Below are 24,877 nucleotides of genomic sequence, written 5' to 3'. Positions count from 1 at the left end.
CCATAAGGGGTTTCCAGTCAGCAATAAACTGTCTTTTCTTTTCTTTTTTCTCTAATCAAACAGGTCAATTTGGCTATTTCAATAAGTTCTATTATCTTCACCAATCATTCCTCCATTGTAGGTATTGCCAAATCTTCCCATCTTTGTGCATACAATAGTCTTGCTGCAGTTATCATATATAAAAACCAAGTTCCATTACTTTTTTCCCAACCGATTATCCATTAGTCCCAAGAGGAAAACTTCTGGTTTCAGTTGTATATTAATCTTTAAAATCTTCTGAATCAGTGTATGCATTTGAACCCAAAATCTTCTAGCTTTTTTGCATGTCTACCAAGCAGGATAAAATGACCCTTCTTGTTGTTCAAATAAAGCACCCTTTTCCAAATCATTCTCTTGGTCTGTCATTTGTAGTTCCACTTTTGGTACTTTCTCTGAATTGTCAGACAAAATTTGCTCCACATCTGTCATTCTCTCATTAACAACTTTTGGGTGTAATCTCTCCATAGAATCAGACATCATTACTGACACTTGATATTGTACTGTAGCTACTAATTTCTAGCTCCATTCTTCAAAAATTTCCTTTAATATTTCCAATGTTATGACGTTTTGTGTCATTTTGTGAGTCCCAGTACTAACCAACACCAAAAGCAGGCTTGTATTTATTTTCCCTTCTACTTAGAGTTCTTAGTCCCCTCTAGTGTCCAGTTTCTACAATCATAAAGTCACTTATCTTTGTTATAAATCAAGATAGCCAGAATAATTCTAGTTCCCACAAAAAGCTATTTTTCACAGTTAATTCCAAAATCTTATGGTAAAAGTCAATATTCCAAATTTAACTGGACCCTCAATCCATTTGTAACTTTCTTAGATCTAAATCTTATTTAGTTTTTTGCTGTTTATTTCAAATTCTTGAAGTTCTTAAGCTTGTAATTATTTTTCTTTCATTCAGAGTTGAAGCTAAACTCATCCAGCAACTTTTGAAACTTGTCATTCTGAAGATCTTTTATAGCTTTAAGATAGTTAATAGGTAATTTCTGAAAGTGAGGCTTGTGAATTTAGTGTCCTTTAAAAGGTTCCACCATGGTTGCGAGGAAGATAGCTAATTCCTTCATCTCCCAGTGTTCAAACCCATGAAACACCACAGTCCTTGGTCTACTTGTGAAGAGCAGCCATCTGCAGCACATGTGAGTGATCTCTCATCCTCTTCTTATCCAGAGAAGTTCCAAGGAACCGGTCCACTCACTGATTCTTTGGTCTTTGCTGCAGTTGTCGGCTCCGCTTTTGCGGAAATGTCTTCAGTTTGCGATGCCTCCCTCAGAAATCTGTCAAATCAGAACTGAGGCTTCAGAGTCTCCCAGAGAAATACAGCTGAAAAAAAGGCTGATTTTATTTGTGAGATAGGGAGGTTAAGAAGCAAAGTAGGTATCATAAGCATTGCAAACATTTAAGATACCATTTTACCTCTTAAGAACTTAGAAAAAACAAAACAAAACCAGCAAAGAAGTCCTGCTCCCCCCACCACCATTTTTCAAATGCCACCTTTAGCATATACCACAAATCCTTGTGCAATATTCTAGCTAAAGAAAATAGTGTATCCAATCTACAGCTGAACTGAAAACTGGATTTAAAACACTTTATCAAGAGCATAAAACAACATACCATTTCATATCTACCAACCTTATTCATTTTCTAAGTACAGAAATGTTGAAATTAAACATTAGTCTACTCTATAAACAAAATCTGATTTATTTTTTCTTGATGAAGGATTCTCTCTAATAAATTTGTCCAGGATTCCTGTTACTATAATGAATATAGGACTTGGCAGGAAAACAATTCAGATGATACTTTACAAACAAATTTCATGCCTTATTTAACTTGCATTATCGCATTTAGTCTATCATATTTTCTATTAAAACGTTCTCAGTGTGAAATAAAAAAATGAATTAATTCCATAAACACTATACCCAAGTAAATCAGGAAAACACTGCATAGAAATTAATGCTCATTTCCTTTTCAGTTATACAATCATTATTAAGACTTGTTTTCAGTAACAGCACAACTTTAAGCTTATTTGCTTAGAAGTGAGGCTAGCTGAAGATAATGAGAAAATTTCTAATAAATGTTCTTAAAGCCCAAAGCTTATTTTTTAAAGCCACTTGAATTAAAGTGATGGATTGAAAATATAATAATGGATCTCTTGAGTTTCTAGTTGTTGTTAGGTAGTTAATTCTTTTCACAAGTGGTAAGACCCTGAACCAAGTTTCCAAAAATTATCATTTTTTCTCACAAGAGTGGTAATTAAAAAAAAAACAAAAAACTTCTTTCATTCAGAAAAACGCTTGGGTGTTTATTTCTTTCTATGAAGGCACCAGCAATTTAAAAAACATTTAAATAATAACAATTTATGTAAAATTGTTAAGCAGTCATAGAAATACAAAAGCATAGCACAGCTGGTAGAAGGGTTCTGATTTTGCAAATGCTCAGTATGTTTTGTAGCTTGATCCTATACACCATTATTGAAATGAATTTACAGAATTTGGTCCATGCACGTAAAACATAAGCGTTCTAAAAAGCAGAATATAGCACATTTTTGTTTGTCTGCTTTTGTAACGTAACGTTTTACCAATAGGGTGATATAAACTCTGATAACTGAGCTTGCAGAAGCAGACTGCCATATCTCTTCTTTGCACAGCCAACACTCTTGTCCTAAATAGTGCCACACAGAGGCCCTGAAAGACTGAGATCTGCAATCACGCTCCGAGGCGAACAAACATTAGCTGCAATCAGTATGCTTTCACTGTTTCAGAAATCAACTGGTATATACAGTTTGAATTAATGAAAGGCAGAGCTACAAAAATCTGGCCAACCAGTAGAGGGCAGCAAAGACTTAAGAAAACTATAACTCACTGCTGCCATGTAGTAGTTGACAGGATTTTTGCAGCTCAGAGTTGGTAGCTCTATTGAATGGGGAAAATGATTTAGATCAATTATTTCAAACTGACTTTTTGTGTGTGATATTCCAAATCGCCTTGATATAAATGTTCATACAACTTTTAATTCAAAATATTCTAAACTTAAACATACTGAAACTTATAATCAGAATGAGTTGGCAACAGGAAGTCTTAGTACTTTAAGACCTCAGAATTACACTTATGAGAGTCATACTACTGGTTAAAATCTTCACAAATATGTAACAATGGCACCACCTAGCGGTCTGATAGAAAATAAATGTAAAAAAATAATTTCCTTTTATATTTCCTGGGGAAAAATGTAACATTTTTATTATATACATGGATTTTTAAGAATTCATATTTTCTACATAAGCAGTAAAATGAATTCACTGTGAGGATTTTTAGGGAAACAAAGCTAAACTAATCAATACTATAACATACTGCAAGATTCTTTAAATGTCATTTGAAAGATTCCAGTCCACAAATTCCAAGTTAAGATTACTTTGCAGTATAAAAATGTAGATAAAGCCACAGTAATCAAAGGAGACCTCCCTAGAGAACCATGGAAAATGAGCAGAGATAGTAACCTTCCTTCACTACTCTGCTAGTACAGAAAGATTAAGGTGAACCTGCACATCATTCAGAGAAGAATGTGGATATAGCCTTGTACTGAGCTAATTAAGGCACCCAGAACTAGAATAAAGTTGGAAAATAACCTGTAAGTAGTGTCATTCTGAAACAATATCAATAGTGAATAGAAGAACAACCTTAACTCTAGTTTCCAAACCTAATATTCAATGAGCATTAGGAGATATGCCTACCAAGGATGAAAAAACAAGTAATAATTTTTAAAAAGAGGAAAACAGATGAATTTATACACAATTATCTGCTCTTTTACATACACCAAAGGCTATCTTCTGTTTTCTTGGGGCTTATCAAGATGAAATTTGACATAGCATGGATGCCATTATCTTTCTGAGGAGAGTTTCACTAAAATTCCTACCCTTCCATATATAGAGATATCTCTTGAATAAGAAGCACAGTATCTTTTTAAGTTTAGCAAAATGTCTGGACCTGTCCCAAGAACATGGGATTAATCATGACATTTTCTTTTTTACTAAAGGAACATCACTGAGGTATTGCCACAGTACTTAGATTAGTGACAATTTAAATACGTTTGTGGAGCGAAGTGTGATCCTTTTCTTAGATGTTATTATTTAGTCAGTGAGAGTTTAAAATACTGATTTTCGGAAATATGTTTGTCAAACTCCCATTTCCCATAGTGACCTCAAGCATGTAAAGCAACCAAGAAGCAAAACAAAAAAAAGTCATGGTGCACTGAATCGTGACAAGAATAAACAATAACACTTATGTATGTACATGTGGGTAGGTAGATGTATATATGACCAAATGAAGCCAAATACCCATCCAGGATAGAGCCCAGCTATAATGTATATTCTTAGATAGGCATTTCTCAAGAAAATTTCTAAAGAGTGCAATACTGCAAGTTGACTATACGCTTTGTTCAACGCCTACTATTTAAAAGAAGCCAGCCAATATTTTAAACTGCTTAGTATTTAAAGAATTCAAATGAGGAACAGCGAGATTTCAGGCATATGTTATCCACTTTCGGGTGATACACCTGCTGCAGTTGGAATAATTAGACAATATCACAGTTACATGTGAGATCTTGTAAAGTCTCTATGGGAAATGGGAGTTTGACAAACATATTTCCGAAAATCAATATTTTAAACTCTCACTGACTAAATAATAAAATCTAAGAAAAGGATCACACTTCCCTCCACAAATGTATTTAAACTGTCACTAATATAAGTATTGTGGCAATACCTCAGTGATGTTCCTTTAGTAAAAAAGAAATGTCATGATTAACCTCATGTTCTAAAGAAGTTTCTAGCATACTCCCAAATTTACTAACACTATAACAGATGCCATCATAGAAATAAACTGATTTTAAGCCATTATTAGTTTTCACTCACAAGAGCAGTGATATATGTCTTTAAATAGGAGCCACATTGTATACATTTACTCTGGGATAATACTAAAGGGTTTATCCAACTATAAACCATATGGACTGTTTATTTCTCTATCCATTTAATCAGTCACCCATTAAAATATGAAAAATACATATTCCAAATTCTAGACAGCATACATTTTGGTCTTACACTCTAAGGATCTGTAAAATTAGATCCTGAACATTTTTCAGAAACTAAAATCTTTTTATTTTCATCCAGTTTTGTAATCCACAGCTACATTAACTCTCAAGCTGGAGCTCTAATATTTGCTTAGTGTTATCTACTGCACTTGCTAGTTTGCATCTATTTTCTCTCATACATTAAAATGTATTGTGATATTGAATGAAAATCTAATAAGCCAATCTTACCTTGCCTGTGCTTTGTAAAATGGTAGTTCTTGTCCTCCATACCCTTTCCCTGCTGACAATATCTCTAGTAACATCAACTTCTGCATCAACAAAACTTCTTTGTTTAAGAGCAGTTATGTCATCATCTAAATCAGTCTTAATTGTGGCCCTTTTCTTGGCCATAATTTTGGCTTTGATAGCTGCGATTTTCTCCACAGACATGGCTTCAGATAAAGATCTAGAGAAAAATGGTTAGAAACTGGAGAAATTAGAAATTGGTACTGGCAGTTCAGTCATGCCGCTAAACAAATACTTCTCTGATAAACCACTAATCACTTAGTTTTTCAACAGAATTTCAATTCTATCAGTAGATAATTGCAGAGTTAAAACTGCAAACAAGCTTGTTTTAACTCCGCCTATGATCATTCATTAAATACTTGTATTCATGAGTATTAGGAGGAAAATTTTAACATAACTAAGAAAATGAAAAGTAATGAAATAGGAGGGTATTTTATGATTGTTGTCTCAACAACATCATCAGCCTAAAGATGTAAATTCAGCACCCCATTTCTGCTATTGCTCAGTGAGATGAGAACAGAAGCGGTAAACCAAGAATTTTCTGATTGTTCAAGTGATGCAAAGATTAGTAGCTAATCTTTTTTAAAGACAGGAGAATAATCCAATATTAAGTAAAGCAAGCTACACGTTCAATATATGTGAGCTGAAGCCTGGCCTCTTTAATACACATTCAATACAGTGTTCTTCTATGGTTTGACATTATTTTTGAATATAGCCAATATCTGTACTTCATCCGGCTTCCTGAGAACTGCAATTACTTTGGGGCTGTCAAACTAGGATCTGAAATCATTGTTTAAAACAATGGCAAATTGCAATTTGTAAAGTATATGGTTCATTTTTACTACTATTTTATTCAATTAGGCTTATCCCTTCTTAAGTTTAAGAGTGCAGTCTTACAATGTAGCACACCACAATACTCTACTCAGAAGTAGTGTTTGGCCTGACTTAATCCTAGGAATTATGCATCAGACTGAAATCTTAATCGAGGAGGAGGAGGAGGAGATACGTTTCTAAATAGGAAAGGCTTAAGATGTGAGTGAAGAGGCAGCAGTTTTTATGAAATCTGAGAATGACCATGGAAGACTGGGGGGGGGGGGATTAAATCACTAGGGAATGATCAGATAAAGAGGGGTAAGGAGGTCACAACTGAGTAATGGGCAGAGGAAGAAACTGAGAAAGGACCCGCCCTAACTGATCAGGAGGTAAATAGGGATGGCAGGAGATTTGTACTTTCAGACTTGCAAGATTCTGTTAATGTAACCTTACAATAAAGTAGAATTAGCTCATCTGGTTGTGTTTCCTGTCTGGTTTACTGGAAGGACTGACAGTAGTAGACAAACTTATTTTATTTGGAAAAAATCTAGCAGTATCAAAAAATTACATTAAACCCTTTTCCACAACATGCTTGTTCTATAAATTATGGTATTCTCCTTATGTGTCTGTATTTGAATATGATTCCCCACCTGCAGTCTGAAATGGAAAGTTCCAGTAATGTTGAATCTCTTTTTTGAATAAATTGACTCTAAAATAAGTTGCATAGTAGAAGCATATAAGCAGCTGCCAAATAATGCAGTTTAAGTAGTGAAAGCTCTATGTGTGAGCACTAGAGTGCAAGTGTTCAAAATCTATTGTTAAGAAACGCTGTTTAAGCCTGACCTAACACTGAATTCTACAGCACTTCACATATATTGCAAATAATCTAAAGTGGGCAGATGAAATCACTTCTCACTGCCAAGATATTTTTAATGAATTATAAAATAATTTGTTCTGTCTTCTTTTAGGACTTCAAATGCCACAAATTACAGGTAGCCCTAAGATTACGGCCATTCATTCAGCGACTGTTCAAAGTTATGATGGCGGTGAACAAATGGTACTTACGATGGGTACTTGTAGTTCTGGCACTACTCTGCACCCGGCTTGTGAGTAGGATGTCACAGTGAGCCGTGGTCATGTGATCACAATTTCCAACATCCCCTGCTGGCTTCCCACAAGCAAAGTCAATGGGGAAGCCAGCAGGATGTCAGAAGTCACAGTCAAGTGAGGTCTCCAGTTAACAACCCATGTGGTCCTTGCTTAATGATGGCAACTGGGACTGCCAGAATTGCCATCGCTAAGCAACACAGTCACATGACATTGTGCTTTACAACTCCATCACTTAGCAATGGCAATTCCAGTCCCAATTGCCATTGTAAGCCAAGGACTACTTGTATTAACATAAATATATGTATGCATACAAGCAACATTTTCTATGGGCAAATAATTACTTGGAATGTTACTATGCCATACAATTGTAAGAATGTTTACTCAGAGGTAAGTCTCATTCATTTCAATGTGGCTTGGTTTATGGAAATATCCAGAGGCTTACTACCCCGGGAAGTGAGAAAAATCAGTTATCTTCAACCCCAAATGTATAGCAATAGTAAGTATATGTGTAGTCTAGCATTGTTTCATTTTATTTGACTTTAAACTAAAACATGGTACAAACAGTATTCCCATATACTGTTCTAAAATGGATAATGCAATCTCTTTGCTAGTCAGAATAGCCTCCCTTTATTCAAGGTCTTCTCAGTTACTATTTTTCAAGTGACAGATTCAGTGATCTGATCCCTTAGTTCAAGTTAACAGTTTAATTAGTGTATATTAAATTATGGCATCAACACAAATTTTTGTATAATTTTTCCCTGAAATGTTTTAATCATAAAAAATTAATTTACACACACTGAATATGAAATATAATTTTCTCTTTTAATGTTTTGTAACTCAGTGAAGACAGTTTTCCCACACTACCTATTACAGACCTTTTATACATGTACTAAAAACAATCTCCTTTTTACTAAATTTTATATTTTGTAGATGAAGCTTAATTTACGCTGTCAGGGAAGAGAGCTGTTTTTACCCAATAGCGGCAAATCCTCTGCCCCTAATTACATATGCTTAGAATGGTAGCTGCATCAAAAAAGAAAATATATTTGCAGTATCTGGCATTATTTGCTGTATGGGATATGTGGATTTTCAACAAAGTTAAAATAACTATTCTGATACTACTTAGCTTTGAATAGGATTCTGCAGCTATTTATTTATTTATTTTATTTTAAAACTTCATTTCTACCTTCTTGTCTCTATTTTATTAAATATAAAACTGAAGTTGAGAAAGCAACTCACCCAGGGCCATAAATTATTTCCTGTGCTTTCTAAGTCTTCCGGATTTCAGGATGCAATCATATTTTTCATAAGAACTGAATCCCATGGGATTTACTTTACAGTAAATATGAAAAATTTACACTGAACATCCAATATCAGGAATGTCAGGGTATTCCTTTAAATACCTTTTTAGTGGGGCATCTTTTAATGGTATTTCTAGTTGTATATTCCAGGATGAGATATATATTATATGATACACACACACACACACACACACACACACACCTGTAAGTTATTTTGTGCTATCTCCATGTTTCTATCCCAAGGTATACTGAATTTTAACAACTTGCCATTTTTGCAAGGAAAATTTTCAGAAAAATCTAAATAACTAATGGCCATGCTATTGTTAAGAAAACTCTTAAGTTAGGAGTAGCATGAACAAAGCAAAACTTGCCTGATCTGCTCAGTCTGCACAATGCCTTCCTTATGCCCCTCCAGCCGAGCTGCCAGCCGCTCTTTGTCAAGCCGCACACACTCTTCATCCTTGTAAGGAGAATATTATTTATAAGATCATCTTTATTTCCTACTAGGATAAATAATTAAGAGTCCACAAAGATGTGAAGCTAGAACATTTAAATGAAAGACTATCTGTCCACAGTATGCTCTTTCCAATTACTGTTTAGCCACTATTATCAATGTTTATATTAACTATTTCTGAATAAAAATCAGTTTAAATTTCAGGTGTTCAATCTACCCAGAAAAAGTTCAGAAAGTCTCTTAGAAGTTATCAGTCTCACACTGTGCAACTGATGTTCAATCTTTTTCTGCATCTAAGTGAATATTCTCTTTAGGCTGTTCCAAGAACTGAACAGGAATCAAAATACTGGCAAACTCGTTCCATGGCTTTAATCATTTTTAGTTAATCAACAGAGCTACTCCACCCATACTGAGTGTCAAACTGAAAAAATAAACACTGTAATATGGAAAAATTCAATGAGACTAATTGAACTCCTTTATTATTATTATTATTTATTTAACTTGTCCCCACCCATCTCCCCACAATGGGGGACTCTGGGCGGCTTACAACACACTAAAAACATAAATACAATTAAAAGTTATAAAAACCAAGCATTAAAAAATAAAAAAGCTAAAAAATCCAAGAGGCTGATGGGGGCCACACCAGGCCGCTAAGTGGCCAGCTAACCCCATTTCTGATATCCTCCCTCCCCGCCCCAGGCCAGATGGCAGAGCCAGGTCTTCAAATCCCTCCGAAAGGCCTGGAGTGAGGGGGCCTGACTCACCTCCGGGGACAAGATGTTCCAGAGGACGGGGGCCACAGCAGAGAAGGCCCGCCTTCTGGATCCCGGTAAACGAAGTTCTTTTACCGTGGGGATCTGAAGCATACCCCCTCTGTGAGATCGGGTGGGACGGGTTAAGATCATGGGGGCAAGGCGGTCCTTCAGGTAGCCTGGCCCCATGCCATGTAGGGCTTTAAAGGTGATAACCAACAACTTGAATTGGACCCGGAAGCAAACCGGTACCCAATGCAGCTCACGGAGCAAAGGTGTTATATGGGTCCTTCTTCGGGCCCCAAAAATTGCTCGCGCGGCCGCATTCTGGACCAGCTGGAGCTTCCGGATATTCTTCAAGGGTAGCCCCATGTAGAGCAGATTGCAGTAGTCTAGCTGGGAGATAACAAGGGCATGAGTGACTGTTCATAGGGCATCCCGATCCAGGAAAGGGCGTAACTGGTAGACAACCCGAAGCTGTGCAAAAGCCCTCCTGGCCATGGCTGCCACCTGCTCTTCGAGCAGGAGTCATGAGTCCAAGAGGACCCCCAAATTATGCACTGGGTCTGTCTGGGGCAGTGCTACCCCATCCAGAACCAACGATGACAACGTCTCGGATACAGGGGAGCCATTAAGCCACAGCCACTCCGTTTTGCCAGGGTTCAGCTGGAGCCTGTTGTTCCCCATCCAGACCCTCACAGCCTCCAGGCACCGCAAGAAGGCGGACATGGAATCACTTACCTCACCAGGGATGGAGATGTATAGTTGAGTATCATCAGCATACTGATGATACCTCATCCCATGGTGACAGATGATCTCACCCAGTGGCTTCATATAGATGTTGAAAAGGAATGGAGAGAGAACCGAACCCTGCGGCACCCCACAAAGGAGGGGCCGAGGATGGGACCTCTCGCTCCCTATCACCACCGATTGGGATCAGCCCCGGAGAAAGGAGGTGAACCAGCACAAAACTGTGCCGCCCACCCCCATATCCCTGAGCCATCCCAATAGGATACCGTGGTCGACGGTATCAAACGCCGCTGAGAGATCAAGGAGAGCAAGGATGGTCGCACTACCACCATCCCGCTCCCGCCAGAGATCATCCATAAGTGTGAACAATGCCGTTTCCGTTCCATAGCCAGGCCTGATAATCCGTTTCCTCCAGGACCCTTTGGAGCTATGTGAAGCCACCACTTTCTCAACCACCTTCCCCAAGAAGGGGAGGTGGGAGACTGGACGAAAGTTGTCCAGAACAGTAGGATCCAGGGACGGGTTCTTGGGGGGGGTGCACCAACGCCTCTTTAAAGGGCGCTGGAAACACTCCCTCCTGCAAAGATGCTTTAACCATCGCCTGGATCCAACCATATGTCACCTCCCGAGCTGCTTTCACCAGCCAGGAGGGGCATGGGTCCAGATGACAAGTGGTGGCCCTCACAGTCCGGAGGATCCTGTCCACTTCCTCAGGAACAACAGGATCAAACCATTCCCAGCTAACTAGGCAAGAACAATCCCTTTTATCTCCCCAGACCCTGTACCACGCTCGGAGTCCAACATGGAATGAATCCGAGTGATTTTATCCTGCAGGTGCTCTGCAAATTCCTCCGTGCGGCCCTGCAAATGAACCACCACATCCCCCTTACCAAGGAAGGACCTGGTGATCCCAAACAGGACCGCCGGGCGGCACTCTGCAGACGCAATAAGGGCGGAGAAGTATTGGCGCTTTGCCGCCCTTATCGCCACAATGTAGGCCTTAATAGCGGCTCTAACATGTGTTCGGTCGGATTCAGTCCGTGTCTTCCTCCAGTGGCGCTCTAGACGTCTCTTAACCCTCTTCAGCACTCTCAACTCCTCCGTAAACCACGGGGAGTATCGGGGCCGGCGTGGCAAGAGAGGTCGCAAAGGCACAATCCTATCCAAGGCCCCGGCCGCTTCTCTATTCCAGGCAGCAGCCAGGGCCTCCGCTGGACCGTGCAGCAGGTCCACAGGAATATCCCCCAGCTCCCTCTGAAACCCTGACGGGTCCATCAGGCGCCGGGGGTGGACCAATCGCCTCCCTTTAATCAATCAATGGATGTTGAACATTGCCATTTACAATTCTTAAGTTGTAGATCAAAAGGGATGACTTGCCTTGATAATAGCTATACCACACAGAAGATAATAATGGAAGAAAAAAATCTGAACAGGTTTAAAACCACAAAACAAGGTTCATCTTATTCCATAAAAACGTTGCATGAAACCAATTTACCTCTATTCTTGGTTTTTTTGCTTCTGCTAATATTTCATCAGCTGCTCTTTTAACTATAAGAAAAAGATAAATTAGTAAGGATTAAAGAGGAGTTTTACAAAAAATTCTACTAATACAGTATTTAATAATTAAACTATACCTTGAGTAGATCGTTGGAGACCTATTTCCAATGGTGCGCTTCTATCTATACTCGACGATGTTGCTAAATATTTATAAGTACAGAAAAAATATGAATTAAAGCTTTTAAAATGTTCAAAAATAAAGCAGACATATGAACAGAAAAACTGAAGCAGTAACCAGACTATATGAAAATATTACAACATGAATCCCCTGCATGATAAGCATGGTTGCCTATGTGCCTATGGAAGTGTTCCTTACTATCAACCAGGGTTCAAGTTAGTCATGGCACAATATTCAATTCAAGTTTGATGTTTCCAACATCTATTAGAATAACCTCATTAGGCTTTCTCAAGTACTGAGCAAGACTGAAAGTACCGTGAGTCTACTACAACTGAGAATTGGCTTTAAGCATTTTTTCTACTATCAGCAGAATTCCCTTGGTACCCACCAGGCTCCATGTTCCACCTGATGTTTTAAAAATATTACTTTAATTAAAAATAATGGGGAACCTAGCACATTGCACAGAAAGTGTCAACGTTAAGCATAATTGTTATGCTCCCCCAAAAAACTTCTGGGCCTCACATACATCCTGCTGTTATTCTTAAAAACTGAAATAATAGGAAACTGCAATCCAATGTTCTGTTTCAGAAAGTTTCCACCAAAATGGTAGAGGGCATCCTGGAAGGCTAAGGGGAGATAAGGGGAGAAAGCCAGTAGGGTGTAGTGATGAAGGTGTCTGACTAGAAGCAATGTGACCAAAGTTCTAATCCAACCTCAGCCACAGAAACTTCCTGGGTGTCTTTGGGTCAGTCATCTTCTCTCAGCTCAACCATAGGGCTATTCTTCTGAGGAAAATAGGAGGGAACACTATGCATGCCACCTTGAGCTTTTGTAAAAAGGTGGTATATAAATCAATCTCTCATTTGTCTTCCAGTAAATGTGTTGTTTTTGACATGATAGTCTTTCAGAGTTAGAGTGCACCCAATAGACTCTAAAACTGCCCAATATAATGTAGTCTCACATTAGGAACTCCTGAGTAAAAACTAATTCTAATACTTGATCCATAGTAAGAAAATAAGTACTATTTGTCAACAAGAATTCCACTAACACGAGGGACAAGGGGGAAATAAAGTTTTTTTCTTTTTTTCATTTTTTGGGGGGGCCTTCATGTTTTATTACTGACTTTTTCACACTGATTTTTTTCAGCAGTTTCTTCTTTTGGTTTTAAATCAGGGCCACAGAAACACTCGGTAAAAGAGAAGAGAACTATTCAGAACTTGTTTTTCATTTTTAACACCAGTTAGACTTATCTTTGACACCAGATTCAATTATTTTTATCTAATCAAGCAAAACTTTTGATTTGGTATTTTAATTTCTGACAAAGGTACTAGAATTATTTTGCCTTTTAATGTAAGAGAAAATGTATCATTACTCCTGAATTCTTAGTCATATTTTTAGGAAGAATACTAAAACAATAAGCAGTTATGCTTTTGACTCACATGTTTCTCCATTAAGATACGCAAGGAGATCTTTTCTGTCAGGTCTTCTTACTACAGGAATGTTTTCAGTCTAAACAGAATAAAAATACGGACTTAATTTAGTAATCTAAAAATCCCAAAATTGGTATTTTGCTGTGAGCCGACTTTATATCACAGATTTGAACATTGTATTTTTGCTTTGCTATATTAGTAGATTTGAAAGTTTAGCAAATATAGCAAAGCAAAAATACAATGTTCAAATCTTGAAAGACATATTAGTAAATACACTATCATCTACATGATCATATTTTGTCAGTATTCAAGCTGAATAAAATTACATTCACCAGAGAATTTTCTGACACTAGCACTGAGAGTATTTCTGTATTGTTTAGATATCATAACATTACAATATTTCATTTTAAAATATGTTGCAAGAATGCTAGACAAAAGGAGTAATTCACAAATTTCTTCTGCAGTTCTAACATATGTATCAATTTTTTTCCTCATCTAAAGTTTGCAGCTGAACCTAAATCACTGCCAGGCATAGCTTGAACTAGGTGACCACTTGGTACAGCTGTTATACAACTGAGACAGAAAAAAATAGTTTCAACAGAAACAATGAAAACCTTCATAGCTCGACACTTAAGTAGTTGCAGGACAGCCTCCCCCAAGTGAAATTGGCATGTCCAACCTGTACATACTATGCAAAATTCCTGGTGATTGCCCATTTCTGTGAATTATAATGAGTGAAAGTTTATACAGTGCATTCGGAAAGTATTCAGACCCCCTTCACTTTTTTCCCATTTTGTTGTTGCAGCCTGATACTACAATCGTTTAATTTCATTCTTTTTCTCATTAATCTACACTCAGTACCCCATAATGACAAAGTGAAAACAGAAGTTTAGAAACGTCTGTAAATTTATTAAAAAGGAAAAACTGAAATATCATATGTACTTAAGTATTCAGACCCTTTGCAACAACACTTGAAATTTAGCTCAGGTCCTTTCGATCACTGCTGAGTTGTTTCTACACCTTGACTGGAGTCCACCTGTGGTAAATTAAATTGATTGGACATGATTTGGAAAGGCACACACCTCTCTATAGAAGGCCTCATAGCTGGCAATGCATACTGTATCAGAGCAAAAGCCATGAGGTCAAAGGAACTACCTGCAGAGCTCAGAGACAGGATTATTGCAAGGCACAGATCTGGGGAAGGCTACAAAAAAAATTCTGCTGCACTGAAGGTTCCCAAGAGCACAGTGGCCTCCATAATTCTCAAATCGAAGAAGTTTGGCACAACCAGGACTCTTCCAAGAGCTGGCTGCCCGGCCAAACTGAGCAATCGGGGGAGAAGAGCCTCAGTAAGAAAGATGACCAAGAACCTGATGGTCACTCTGACTGAGCTCCAGAGATCCTGTGTGGAGATTGGATAAAGTTCTGGAAGGACAACCATCACTGCAGCCCTCCACCAATCTGGGCTTTCCAGCAGAGTGGCTAGACGGAAGCCTCTCCTCAGTGCAAAACACATGAAAGCCCCCTTGGCGTTTACAAAAAAGCACCTGAAGGACTCTCAGACCATGTGGAACAAGATTCTCTGGTCTAATGAAACCAAGATTGAACTGTTTGGCCTCAATTCTAAACGTTATATCTGGAGGAAACCAGGCACCGCTCATCACCTGCCCAATACCACCCCAACAGTGAAGCATGGTGGTGGCAGCATCATGCTGTGGGGGTGTTTTTCAGCAACAGGGACTGGGAGACTTGTCAGGATTGAGGGAAAGCTAAATGGAGCAAAGGACAGAGATATCCTCAATGAAAACCTGTTTCACAGCGCTCAGGACCTCAGACTGGGCCGAAGGTTCACCTTCCAACAAGACAACGATCCTAAGCACACAGCCAAGACAACACAGGAATGGCTTAGGGACAACTCTGTGAATGTCCTAGAGTGGCCCAGCCAGAGCCCTGACTTGAACCCTATTGAACTTCTCTGGAGAGACCTGAAAATGGCTATCCACCGACGGTCCCCATCCAACCTGATTGAGCTTGAGAGGATTTGTTAAGAAGAATGGTAGAAAATCCCCCAATCCAGGTGTGTAAAGCTTGTCATGTCACATGTCGAAGCTATAATTGCTGCCAAAGGTGCTTCAACAAAGTAGTGAGTAAAGGGTCTTAATACTTAAGTACATGTGATATTTGTTTTTCCTTTTAGTAAACTTACAGACATTTCTAAAATTCTGTTTTCACTTTGTCATTATGGGGTACTGAGTGTAGATTAATGAGAAAAAAAATGAATTTGAACGATTGTAGTATCAGGCTGCAACATAACAAAATTGAAAAACATGAAGGGGGTCTGAATACTTCCCAAATGCACTGTAAGTGCTGCTTCTCAGCAGCAGCAGCATTATTTTATCAAACAGTCTCCCATTAGAAATTAGATTGGTCCCCACTGTCCTGGTCTTCCTAAAAACTGATTTATTTCAGTTAATTAAATTAATTGTGAATAATTTTATAATAATTTAATTACAAATTTAATTAATCATAGTATTAATTAAATTAATCAATTTAATTAATAAACTAATTATTAATTTAAATGAATTATTAATAAAAATAATTTAATTAATTAATAATTTAATTAAATAAATTGATTAATTTATTTCAAAGGGTTTCAGAAGGGGCTGGGGGTTATCCCCGAGATCTTGCTGCATGGTCCAGTGGAGGTTCTGGCTGCTGCCTGGAATAGGGTGGCGGCCAGGGCCTTGGACAGGATCGTGCCTGTGCGGCCTCTCTTGCCCATTCGAACCCATCGCTCCCCATGGTTTATGGACCAGCTAAGGGTTCTGAAGAGGGTTAAGAGACGCCTGGAGCGCCGCTGGAAGAAGACAAGGACCGAACCTGACCAAACACAAGCTAGAGCCGCGGTTAAGGCCTACTTGTGGAGGTAAGAGCAGCGAAACGTCAGTATTTCTCCACTCTTATTGCATCTGCAGAATGCCGCCCAGCAGCCCTGTTTAGAATCACCCGATCCCTGTTGGGGAGAGGGGGTTTAGAAAATCATCTAGAGGGCCATGCTGAGGAATTTTCTGAGCATCTGCAGGATAAAGTTGCTCAGTTCCGTTCTAAGTTGGACGCCAAGCGTGAGGCATGGTCTGGTGAGATGCCCGGGGAACATCTTTGCCGAGTTATCTGGGACCAGTTTGATCCTGTTGATCCTGAGGAAGTGGACAAGATCCTCTGGACTGTAAATGCCACCACATGCCCTTTAGATCCATGCCCTTCCTGGCTGGAGAGGGCAGTCAGGGAGGAGACATGTGGTTGGGTCCTGGCGATGGTTAATATATCCTTGAGAGAGGGGGTGTTCCCGGCGACCTTTAAGGAGGCGCTGGTGTGCCCCCTCCTCAAGAAACCATCGCTGGACCCTACTGTTCTGGATAATTTTCATCCAGTCTCCCACCAACCCTTTATGGGAAAGGTGGTTGAGAAGGTGGTGGCACTGCAGCTCCAGAGGATTCTGGATGATACAGATTATCTGGACCCCTTTCCGTCATGTTTCAGGCCCGGATATGGAACAGAAACAGCACTGGTCGCACTTATGGATGATCTCTGGCGGGAGCAGGATGGCGGTAGTGCATCCATCCTGGCTCTCCTTGACCTCTCAGCAGCTTTCAATACCATTGACCATGGTATCCTTCTGGACCGACTCAGGGAGTTGGGGGTGGGTGGAGTAGTCTTGCATTGGTTTGCCTCCTTCCTCCAGGGCCAATCCCAGTCGGTGTTGATAGGGGAGGAGAGATTGGGCCCACGGCCCCTCCTTTATGGGATGCCGCAGGGTTCGGTATTCTCTCCTCTCCTTTTTAACATCTACATGAAACTGCTGGGTGAGATCATCCATCTCCACAGGATGAGGTATCATCAATATGCCGATGATACTCAGTTATACATCTCCATCCCGGGGGAAGTAAGTGATGTTGTGGCTGCCCTTTCCAGGTGCCTGGAGGCTGTGGGGGTCTGGATGGGGAACAACAGGCTTCAGTTGAACCCTGGCAAGATGGAGTGGCTATGGGTTAATGGCCCCTCAGTCCCTAGGAATTTGCCATCTTTGGTTCTGGATGGGGTTGCACTGCCCCAGACAGACCCAGTGCGTACCTTGGGGGTCCCCTTGGACTCACGACTCCTGCTCAAAGAGCAGGTGGCAGTCGTGGCCAGGAGGGCCTTTGCACAACTTTGTGTTGTCCGCCAGTTATGCCCTTTCCTGGACTGAGAGGCCCTTCGAACAGTCACTCATGCCCTGGTCATCTTCAATATAGACTATTGTAATGCGCTCTTCATGGGGCTACCCTTGAAGAGTATCCGGAAGCTTCAACTGGTCCAGAATGTGGCTGTGCAGGCGATTTTAGGTGCATCAAGATCAGCACATATAACACCTTTGCTCTCTGAGCTGCACTGGGTGCCAGTTTGCTTCTGGGTCCAATTCAAGGTGTTGGTTATCACCTTTAAAATCCTACATGGCATGGGTCCAGGGTACCTGAAGGACCATCTCATCCCCGTTACATCAACCCACTCCACCTGGTCATGCAGAGAGGGTATGCTACAGACCCCGTCTGCAAGAGAATTTCATCTGACAGGGTCCAGGAGGCAAGCCTTCTCTGCAGTAGCCCCTGCCCTTTGGAACACTCTTCCCCCAGAAGTGAGGTTGGCTCCCTCCCTTTTAGACTTCATAAAAAAACTGAAGACCTGGTTTTGTCATCACGCATGGGGTAGGGATGGGAATAGTCAGTTTTGGGGTTGGCTGGTTCCCTAATCTTACCTTTGACCGATATTATCTGGTCACAGGCTGAAATAATTTCATCATCTCTTGGATTTTATAGTATTTAATAATTGTATTTTATATTTGTATTATTTATGTTTTTACTGATTTTAAATTGTTTTGTTGTGAACCACCCAGAATTCCTCCTTATGGGGGAGTTGGGCAGTGATATAAATTTGATATATAAATAAAATAAATAAAAATATTATGCAAAAAAATGTTGTAGTCTGGCATCCAGAGTTTGAATAACTAACAATGAATTATATGTTTCATGCAAATCTGTGATATTGTTAAAGCAGGGATATAAAACTTTTTCTTTAAACTCAGAGGTAATATTTTAAGAAATGAGCAACAAAGGACAAACAAAGTTGGTTTAATTTTAATTTAGTACGCTAACATGATTATTCTATAAATTTAATTTTTTTTTCCATTGTGTAATTTGGCAGTAACTATTCTAATGCCTTTGGGTGAGAAGGGTGCCTTCAGACCACTTTTCCCATGACAGTTTTACCCAATATTGCTTAAATACCTTTGTATTAAATCTGGAACAGAGAGGAAAGAACTTAATTAGGGATTTCATATATATATTTATTTATATATCAAATTTGTCACCACACATCTCATTGAAACGGCTCTGGGCGAGTTGTATACTTATACTTTTCTGCAAAAAGTTATATACAACAACAGATATGGGGAAATTTCAGAGTCCTTCCAGCAGCGAAGCTAGGAAAATGAGTTTAAATATGTTAACATGTAAAAAAACATTGGAAGGTGAAAGTTATGGTCAAAGATTAAATATTATACAGTGGCTAAAACTGGAAAGCAAGCTCCAGCACTACTCAACCACATACAACATAGCCTAAAATAAACAAATACTCCAATAATATTAATAGATGTTACAAAATATTTTTGGATAATCTACATGAAAATTGGAATAGATAATTATATATTAAAAAACTAATGGTCTCAGATTTTATAGAACACCAAATATCTTTCTTACAATCTGAAACAAGATTAATTTAACAAAAAAAAATTATTAATCACCTCAATGGATGGTTAAAATGAGTTTGTTATTCTCAGTCTTGCACATTTCAAGGCACATTCATGCATATGATTTAGCCATGTCTGCTGGTAGTTCCTTTTTGCTTAGACATCAATACTGCGAAAGAGAGGGGGACTACCAGCATACCCTTTTTCTAATTTTTTGTTTGTTTCCTTTGCTTTTTTAATGTTTTCCTCAAAATATTTTAAGGAGAGAGAGAGAGTGAATATGTATACAGTGGTACCTCGGGATACAAACTTAATCCGTTCCGTGACTCTGGGCGTATCCCGAGTTGGTCGTAACCCGAAGGAAATTTCCCCATAGGGTTCAATGTAAATCCGGTTAATCCGTTCCGCCCTCTGAATTTGGTCGCACCCCGAGGCAAATTTCCCCATAGGGTTCAATGTAAATCCGGTTAATCCGTTCCGCCCTCCGCCCGAATTTGGTCGCAACCCGAGGCAATTTCCCATAAGGTTCAATGTAATTACCGTTAATCCGTTCTGGCGTCCATGGACCACAGGGAAAGCGGCCGGGCGCGGCGTGGTGCGGCGCGAAAATGGCCGGGTGCAGCGTGGCGCGGCGTGAAAACGGCCCGGCGCGGCGCGAAAGCGGCCCGGCGCGGCGCGGCCCGGCGCGAAAACGGCCCGGCGCGGCGCGAAAACAGCCCGGCGCGGCGCGAAAACGGCCGCGGACCACGCGGCAGGGCCGGAAAAACAGCCGCGGACCACGTGGCACGGGCGGAAAAATGGCCGCGGACCACGTGGCACGGGCAGAAAATGGCCGCGGACCACGTGGCACGGGCGGAAAATGGCTCGTACCCCGAGGCGGAGTTCGCAAACCGAGGTAAAATTTTGGGGCCAGAGCTGGTCGTAACCCGAAAAATTCGCAAGCAGAGGCGTTCGTATCCCGAGGTATCACTGTATTTCCTTTTTTTTAATTCTAAATTTTACTTAACCAATCAAAAAAGAGAGCTTTAAAAAACCCAAAAGTTTCAATAGATTTTAGATTACTTCCTTTTCAACAAGAAATAATATTTTAGAAATTTCTTCAATGTATTTATGTTGCTGGAGATGCACAGAAACTAACACTTTAAATGTATTGTTTCATTTTGTTAAGAAGCAATTACATGGATTAAGATTGAATATGCTTATATTCTATTTCAATCACAGAAGAATTGGCTTCTGGACAAAGAAAATGTACTTTCAATCAAAAGACTTAGTTTTCAGCATCAGAAATACAAAGATATGGATTCAGTGGTTTGCAAAATTGTTTAATATTGAACAACCATGAATGACTGCTATGAATCATGACTTCAAATTATTGATATATACATGTCTGTAAATATATATTTTGTAAGTTTTGGGGTTTTTTTCAGCTTTTTTCTCTTTTATAATTTTGTGCATTTTAAAAAAAATTTTTAAATTTATTTTGTTATTTAAAAAAATACTGAGTTGTATCAGGTTCCTGAAATGAAAATGAAGCTTAAAGATATAGCTGTATTGTTAGATTATATCCCCAAAATTTGGAACTTATCTATTTACCAGGAGCTGTGGATGCACCATGTGTGTTGCAAAAAAGGTGATTCTATATTACTAGAAGGATGTGTATATACCAGACTTTAAAAATTCTCAGATTTTGAACTTTTTATTGACAGAAAGGAAAGATCATTTAATGTGGCTTATGTTTTTTTTAAAATGGAATTGTAGTAATTTGTGAAAGTATTTAATAAACATTTCTTGTATTGCAGAAAAGTAATGTTACTGAACTTGACTGTTCTTCCTCTTTTCCTTTTTACTTTATTTCTGTTTCATATTTATGTTAATTGCTAGTTGTATTATTTTAGGTTTTTATTTTTGTTTTTAAAATATATAAACTTATTTAAATTAAATTGCATGTGTAGCTTTCAAGAAATTCAATAAAAATATTCAAAAATATTTTATTCAGCAATTAATTACCTATCTGTAAAATGTGAATAATAACCTAATAACGAAAGGAATATTCTGACCAATCATAATATTTCATTCTTCACTTCTAGGGGAGTTATGGTGAACTGAAGGCAGCTCTGCGAAAATGGAGCCAACTGGTTCCTTGGTCTTTGCCAACTGAAGGCAAAAACCAAGTAATGAGTGAGTGGACAGGTTCCTTGGAATCCCTCTGGATAAGGGGAAGACATGAAATCGCCTACATGTGCTCCAGGCAGCTGCTACCTGCAAGATTGCAGGACAGCGGTTTTCTGCAGGTTTGAGTGCCAGGACACCACAGGATTAGCCATCTTGCTCGCAACTGCGGCAAAGACTTTTAAAGGATGCTAAGTTCACAAACCTCACTTTCTAATCACTTTCAGAAATTGCTCATTAACTGCTTCTAAACTATTAATTCTAAAGTACAAAGAGCTTCTCATGGGAAATAGATCCTGTTTTGGTTTTTACACTGATAAATAATTTCATGATTTCAAAAACTGGACACTAGAGGGGACTAAAGATTTTAGGTAAAGGAAAGATATGCAGGCCTGTAAGATGGTGCAAAATGTTATAACAATAAAAATACTGAAGGAGATTTTTGAAGAATGGAGCTAGAAATTAGTAGCCACAATATCAACAATGTCAGTAATGATATCTGCTTCTATGGATAGACTTTGTCTAAAAAATGTTAAGAAATGTCAGATGTAGAACAAATTTTATGTGACAAGGTAGAGATGGTATTGAAAGTGGATTTACAACTGACAGGCCAAAATAATGATTTAGAAAAGGATGTTTTCACTGGATCTACAAAAGAAACTGGTTGAGATTTTAAAATTTAAAAGAGAAATACAAATGACAAACAAATAGAGTGACCTGTATAATTTTTTTTATTTTTTCCTATTGGATTTACAAAAGAGGCTTGTTAAAGCCCTGAAGAACAATGGGACTTATGCAATGGGACAAAGAAGAAATGAAGAGAAATCAACTCCTATGACAATATTTGAATGAACTAAAGATTAAGCATGTTAGAAGTAAAAGTAAGGAATATAAAGTTGGTTTATTAGATCAAGCTTAAAACAAGGTATGATTGTTACTTCTGACTACCCTTTACAGACTTCCTGCTGATACCAGGACTGAAAAGATGATGTTCTATGGATCTGTTTATAGATAAGAGGTGGGATATAGGATGAAGAGATCAATGTTTGTATCTTTAGGGAGGATGAAGAGTTACTAAATTTGTTTGTACTTGTCGTGATGAAGGTTGGAAGTCACTTCTTTATATATTTCTTTTGTCTTTATTATATACTTACTTTTCTCTTTCTTTTTCTTTTCCCTTGTACTTTTCACTCCTTCTATTCTCTTTTCTTTCTTTAAGTTTAGTTTGTATTAGATTTTACTATTATCATATATTCATTCATTCATTCATTCATTCATTCATTCATTCATACATATATATATACATACATACATACATACATACATACATACATACAAAATAAAGCAACTCTTCATTCTTCAAACTAAAATTAACATATTGGAACATACAGGCAACATAAATACAACATTAAAAACCAATTTTAACAATGTGCTAAAATACAATATCAACTTTAAATTCAGCCATAGGCAGGTAATTCTTTACTTCAGTTAAGACTACAAATCTAGTTAGAATATTCAATTCCAAAAAAGTTCAAATGAGTTTAATGTCATTTTCTTCCAGGTAAACAGATCTGGGATAAAAATAAATAATAAGCAGCTTAACACAGCTTTTGTAATAAGATTTAAGGTGGTCAAGACCAAACTACAACTGAAGTAACAAAGGCTAAAAGTAAACAAAATTGTGAATGCTCTTCTACATTTTTTTTAATGATGTAGAAACAATCTCTTTTATTTCTTTTATATACAAGATTGTTTGCACATAACATAATTAAACAACGCTAAGCTCTTCCTCCAGGAAATTTACTTACTGCCGCACGACGGACATAAACAGGATGTGAAAGATGTACATTATTCAACAGGAACAAAATTGAATCCAATGTATAGTACTCCCTTGGCTGGCCTTCTTTTCCTGTCCTGTATAGGATAAAATGAAAATTGGTTTACAAAACCGCTGTAAAAAGAACATACACAGTCTATGATTCTGACTATAAAAAGCAAGAAATATGAACTAATTAATGACTATCACTTTCACTCTATATTTTGTTTCTTCAGTGCAAAAGCCAAGGATAATAATCCTTGCAATCTCACTTAAAAGAAAAATGTATTTTCTTGCAATTTCTCTCTTTTCAACTTACATGTCAAATGTTCCAACTTGCATTCAATGAGATAGCGAGCTTCAGAATCACTCTTCTTGTTTTTTGGATAAAATGGCTAACTACAGTTCAAATATCTGGGGGTTTGCAACCATTCAGTTTGGAAGCCAAGGCTGGTATTCTTGAAGAAATAAGGTGATCTGGGGTCCACTTCAAATATCAATAAAACCTAAATCAAATCTCAAGATGACTAACTATTTCTATAGCAAGTTGCATGCCTCCACTGTTGCTAGATTACATTCAGAATTCTTACTGTATTATCATACTCCTAGTATTCTGCTGCATTAAAATATTATTCGCAACTGCTCTTGAAAAATGCCCCTGAAAAATAGCTTCAAAAAATTTAACATTGAGATCACTTATACAACCTTATCTAAGTAATCAAACAGATTAAGCAAATAACACCACTGCTTTGTGAGCTGCATTGGTTGCCAGTGCGTTTCCAGGTGCAATTCAAGGTGCTGGCTGTCACCTTTCAAGCCCTTCATGGCTTAAGACCAGGGTATGTGAGGGATTGTCTTCTCCCAGTTGCTTCTACCCATACAATCTGGTCTGGCAGGATGGGCATGCTTCGGGTCCTGTCAGCCAAGGAATGCCAGCTGGTGGGGACTAGGAGACGTGCCTTCTCTGCCATAGCCCCTGCCCTCTGGGACATTCTACCTCCAGAGACTAGGATGGCACCAACTCTGTTGGCCTTTCATAAGGCCTTAAAGATTTGGTTATGTGCCTGGGCCTGGGGCTCCTAGTGTGTTAAAGGCCCCATTTCCTGGTTATATTAACATCTATGGTTATGATTTTTCTCGGCTGCTATATATATTTATTTTTTGTATTGTGTTTGAACTTGGTTTTAATTAATGGTATGATTGTTCGCAGCCCAGAGTCACTTGTTTGAAATGGCAGCCATAGAAAATGAATGAATGAATGAATGAATGAATGAATGAATGAATGAATATTCAGAAAGAATAACTGCAATCTGTCTGCCTTCTATAGAGGAGCTATATACTGTGAGGGTCAAAAGGAGGGCGGAGAAGATATCTGCAGATCCTTCTCATCCTGGACATAAATTGTTTCAGCTTCTC

General features: G+C 38.5%; 1 protein-coding gene across 3 annotated transcripts in view; it reads right to left on the bottom strand.

Moving 5' to 3' along the window:
* The window catches only part of CDC73 (cell division cycle 73), a 151,513-nt gene that overhangs the window by 111,666 nt on the left and 14,970 nt on the right, over positions 1 to 24,877 (bottom strand). For all 3 annotated transcript variants that reach the window (XM_007420987.4, XM_088154158.1, XM_025168768.2), the window contains 6 exons: positions 23,454 to 23,559; positions 13,704 to 13,773; positions 12,224 to 12,286; positions 12,085 to 12,137; positions 9,005 to 9,093; positions 5,353 to 5,569 (listed from right to left, as the gene is read on the bottom strand). In XM_007420987.4, coding sequence (XP_007421049.1) covers positions 5,353 to 5,569; positions 9,005 to 9,093; positions 12,085 to 12,137; positions 12,224 to 12,286; positions 13,704 to 13,773; positions 23,454 to 23,559 — 598 coding nt within the window. The remainder of the gene's footprint in view (positions 1 to 5,352; positions 5,570 to 9,004; positions 9,094 to 12,084; positions 12,138 to 12,223; positions 12,287 to 13,703; positions 13,774 to 23,453; positions 23,560 to 24,877) is intronic.

Source organism: Python bivittatus, unplaced genomic scaffold, assembly GCF_059951505.1.
Source record: "Python bivittatus isolate LINGU-HERP-01145 unplaced genomic scaffold, Pbiv_v1 ctg000700_np1212, whole genome shotgun sequence".
NCBI classification, from domain to species: Eukaryota; Metazoa; Chordata; class Lepidosauria; order Squamata; family Pythonidae; genus Python; species Python bivittatus.
This window is presented reverse-complemented; position numbering and strand designations above follow the sequence as displayed.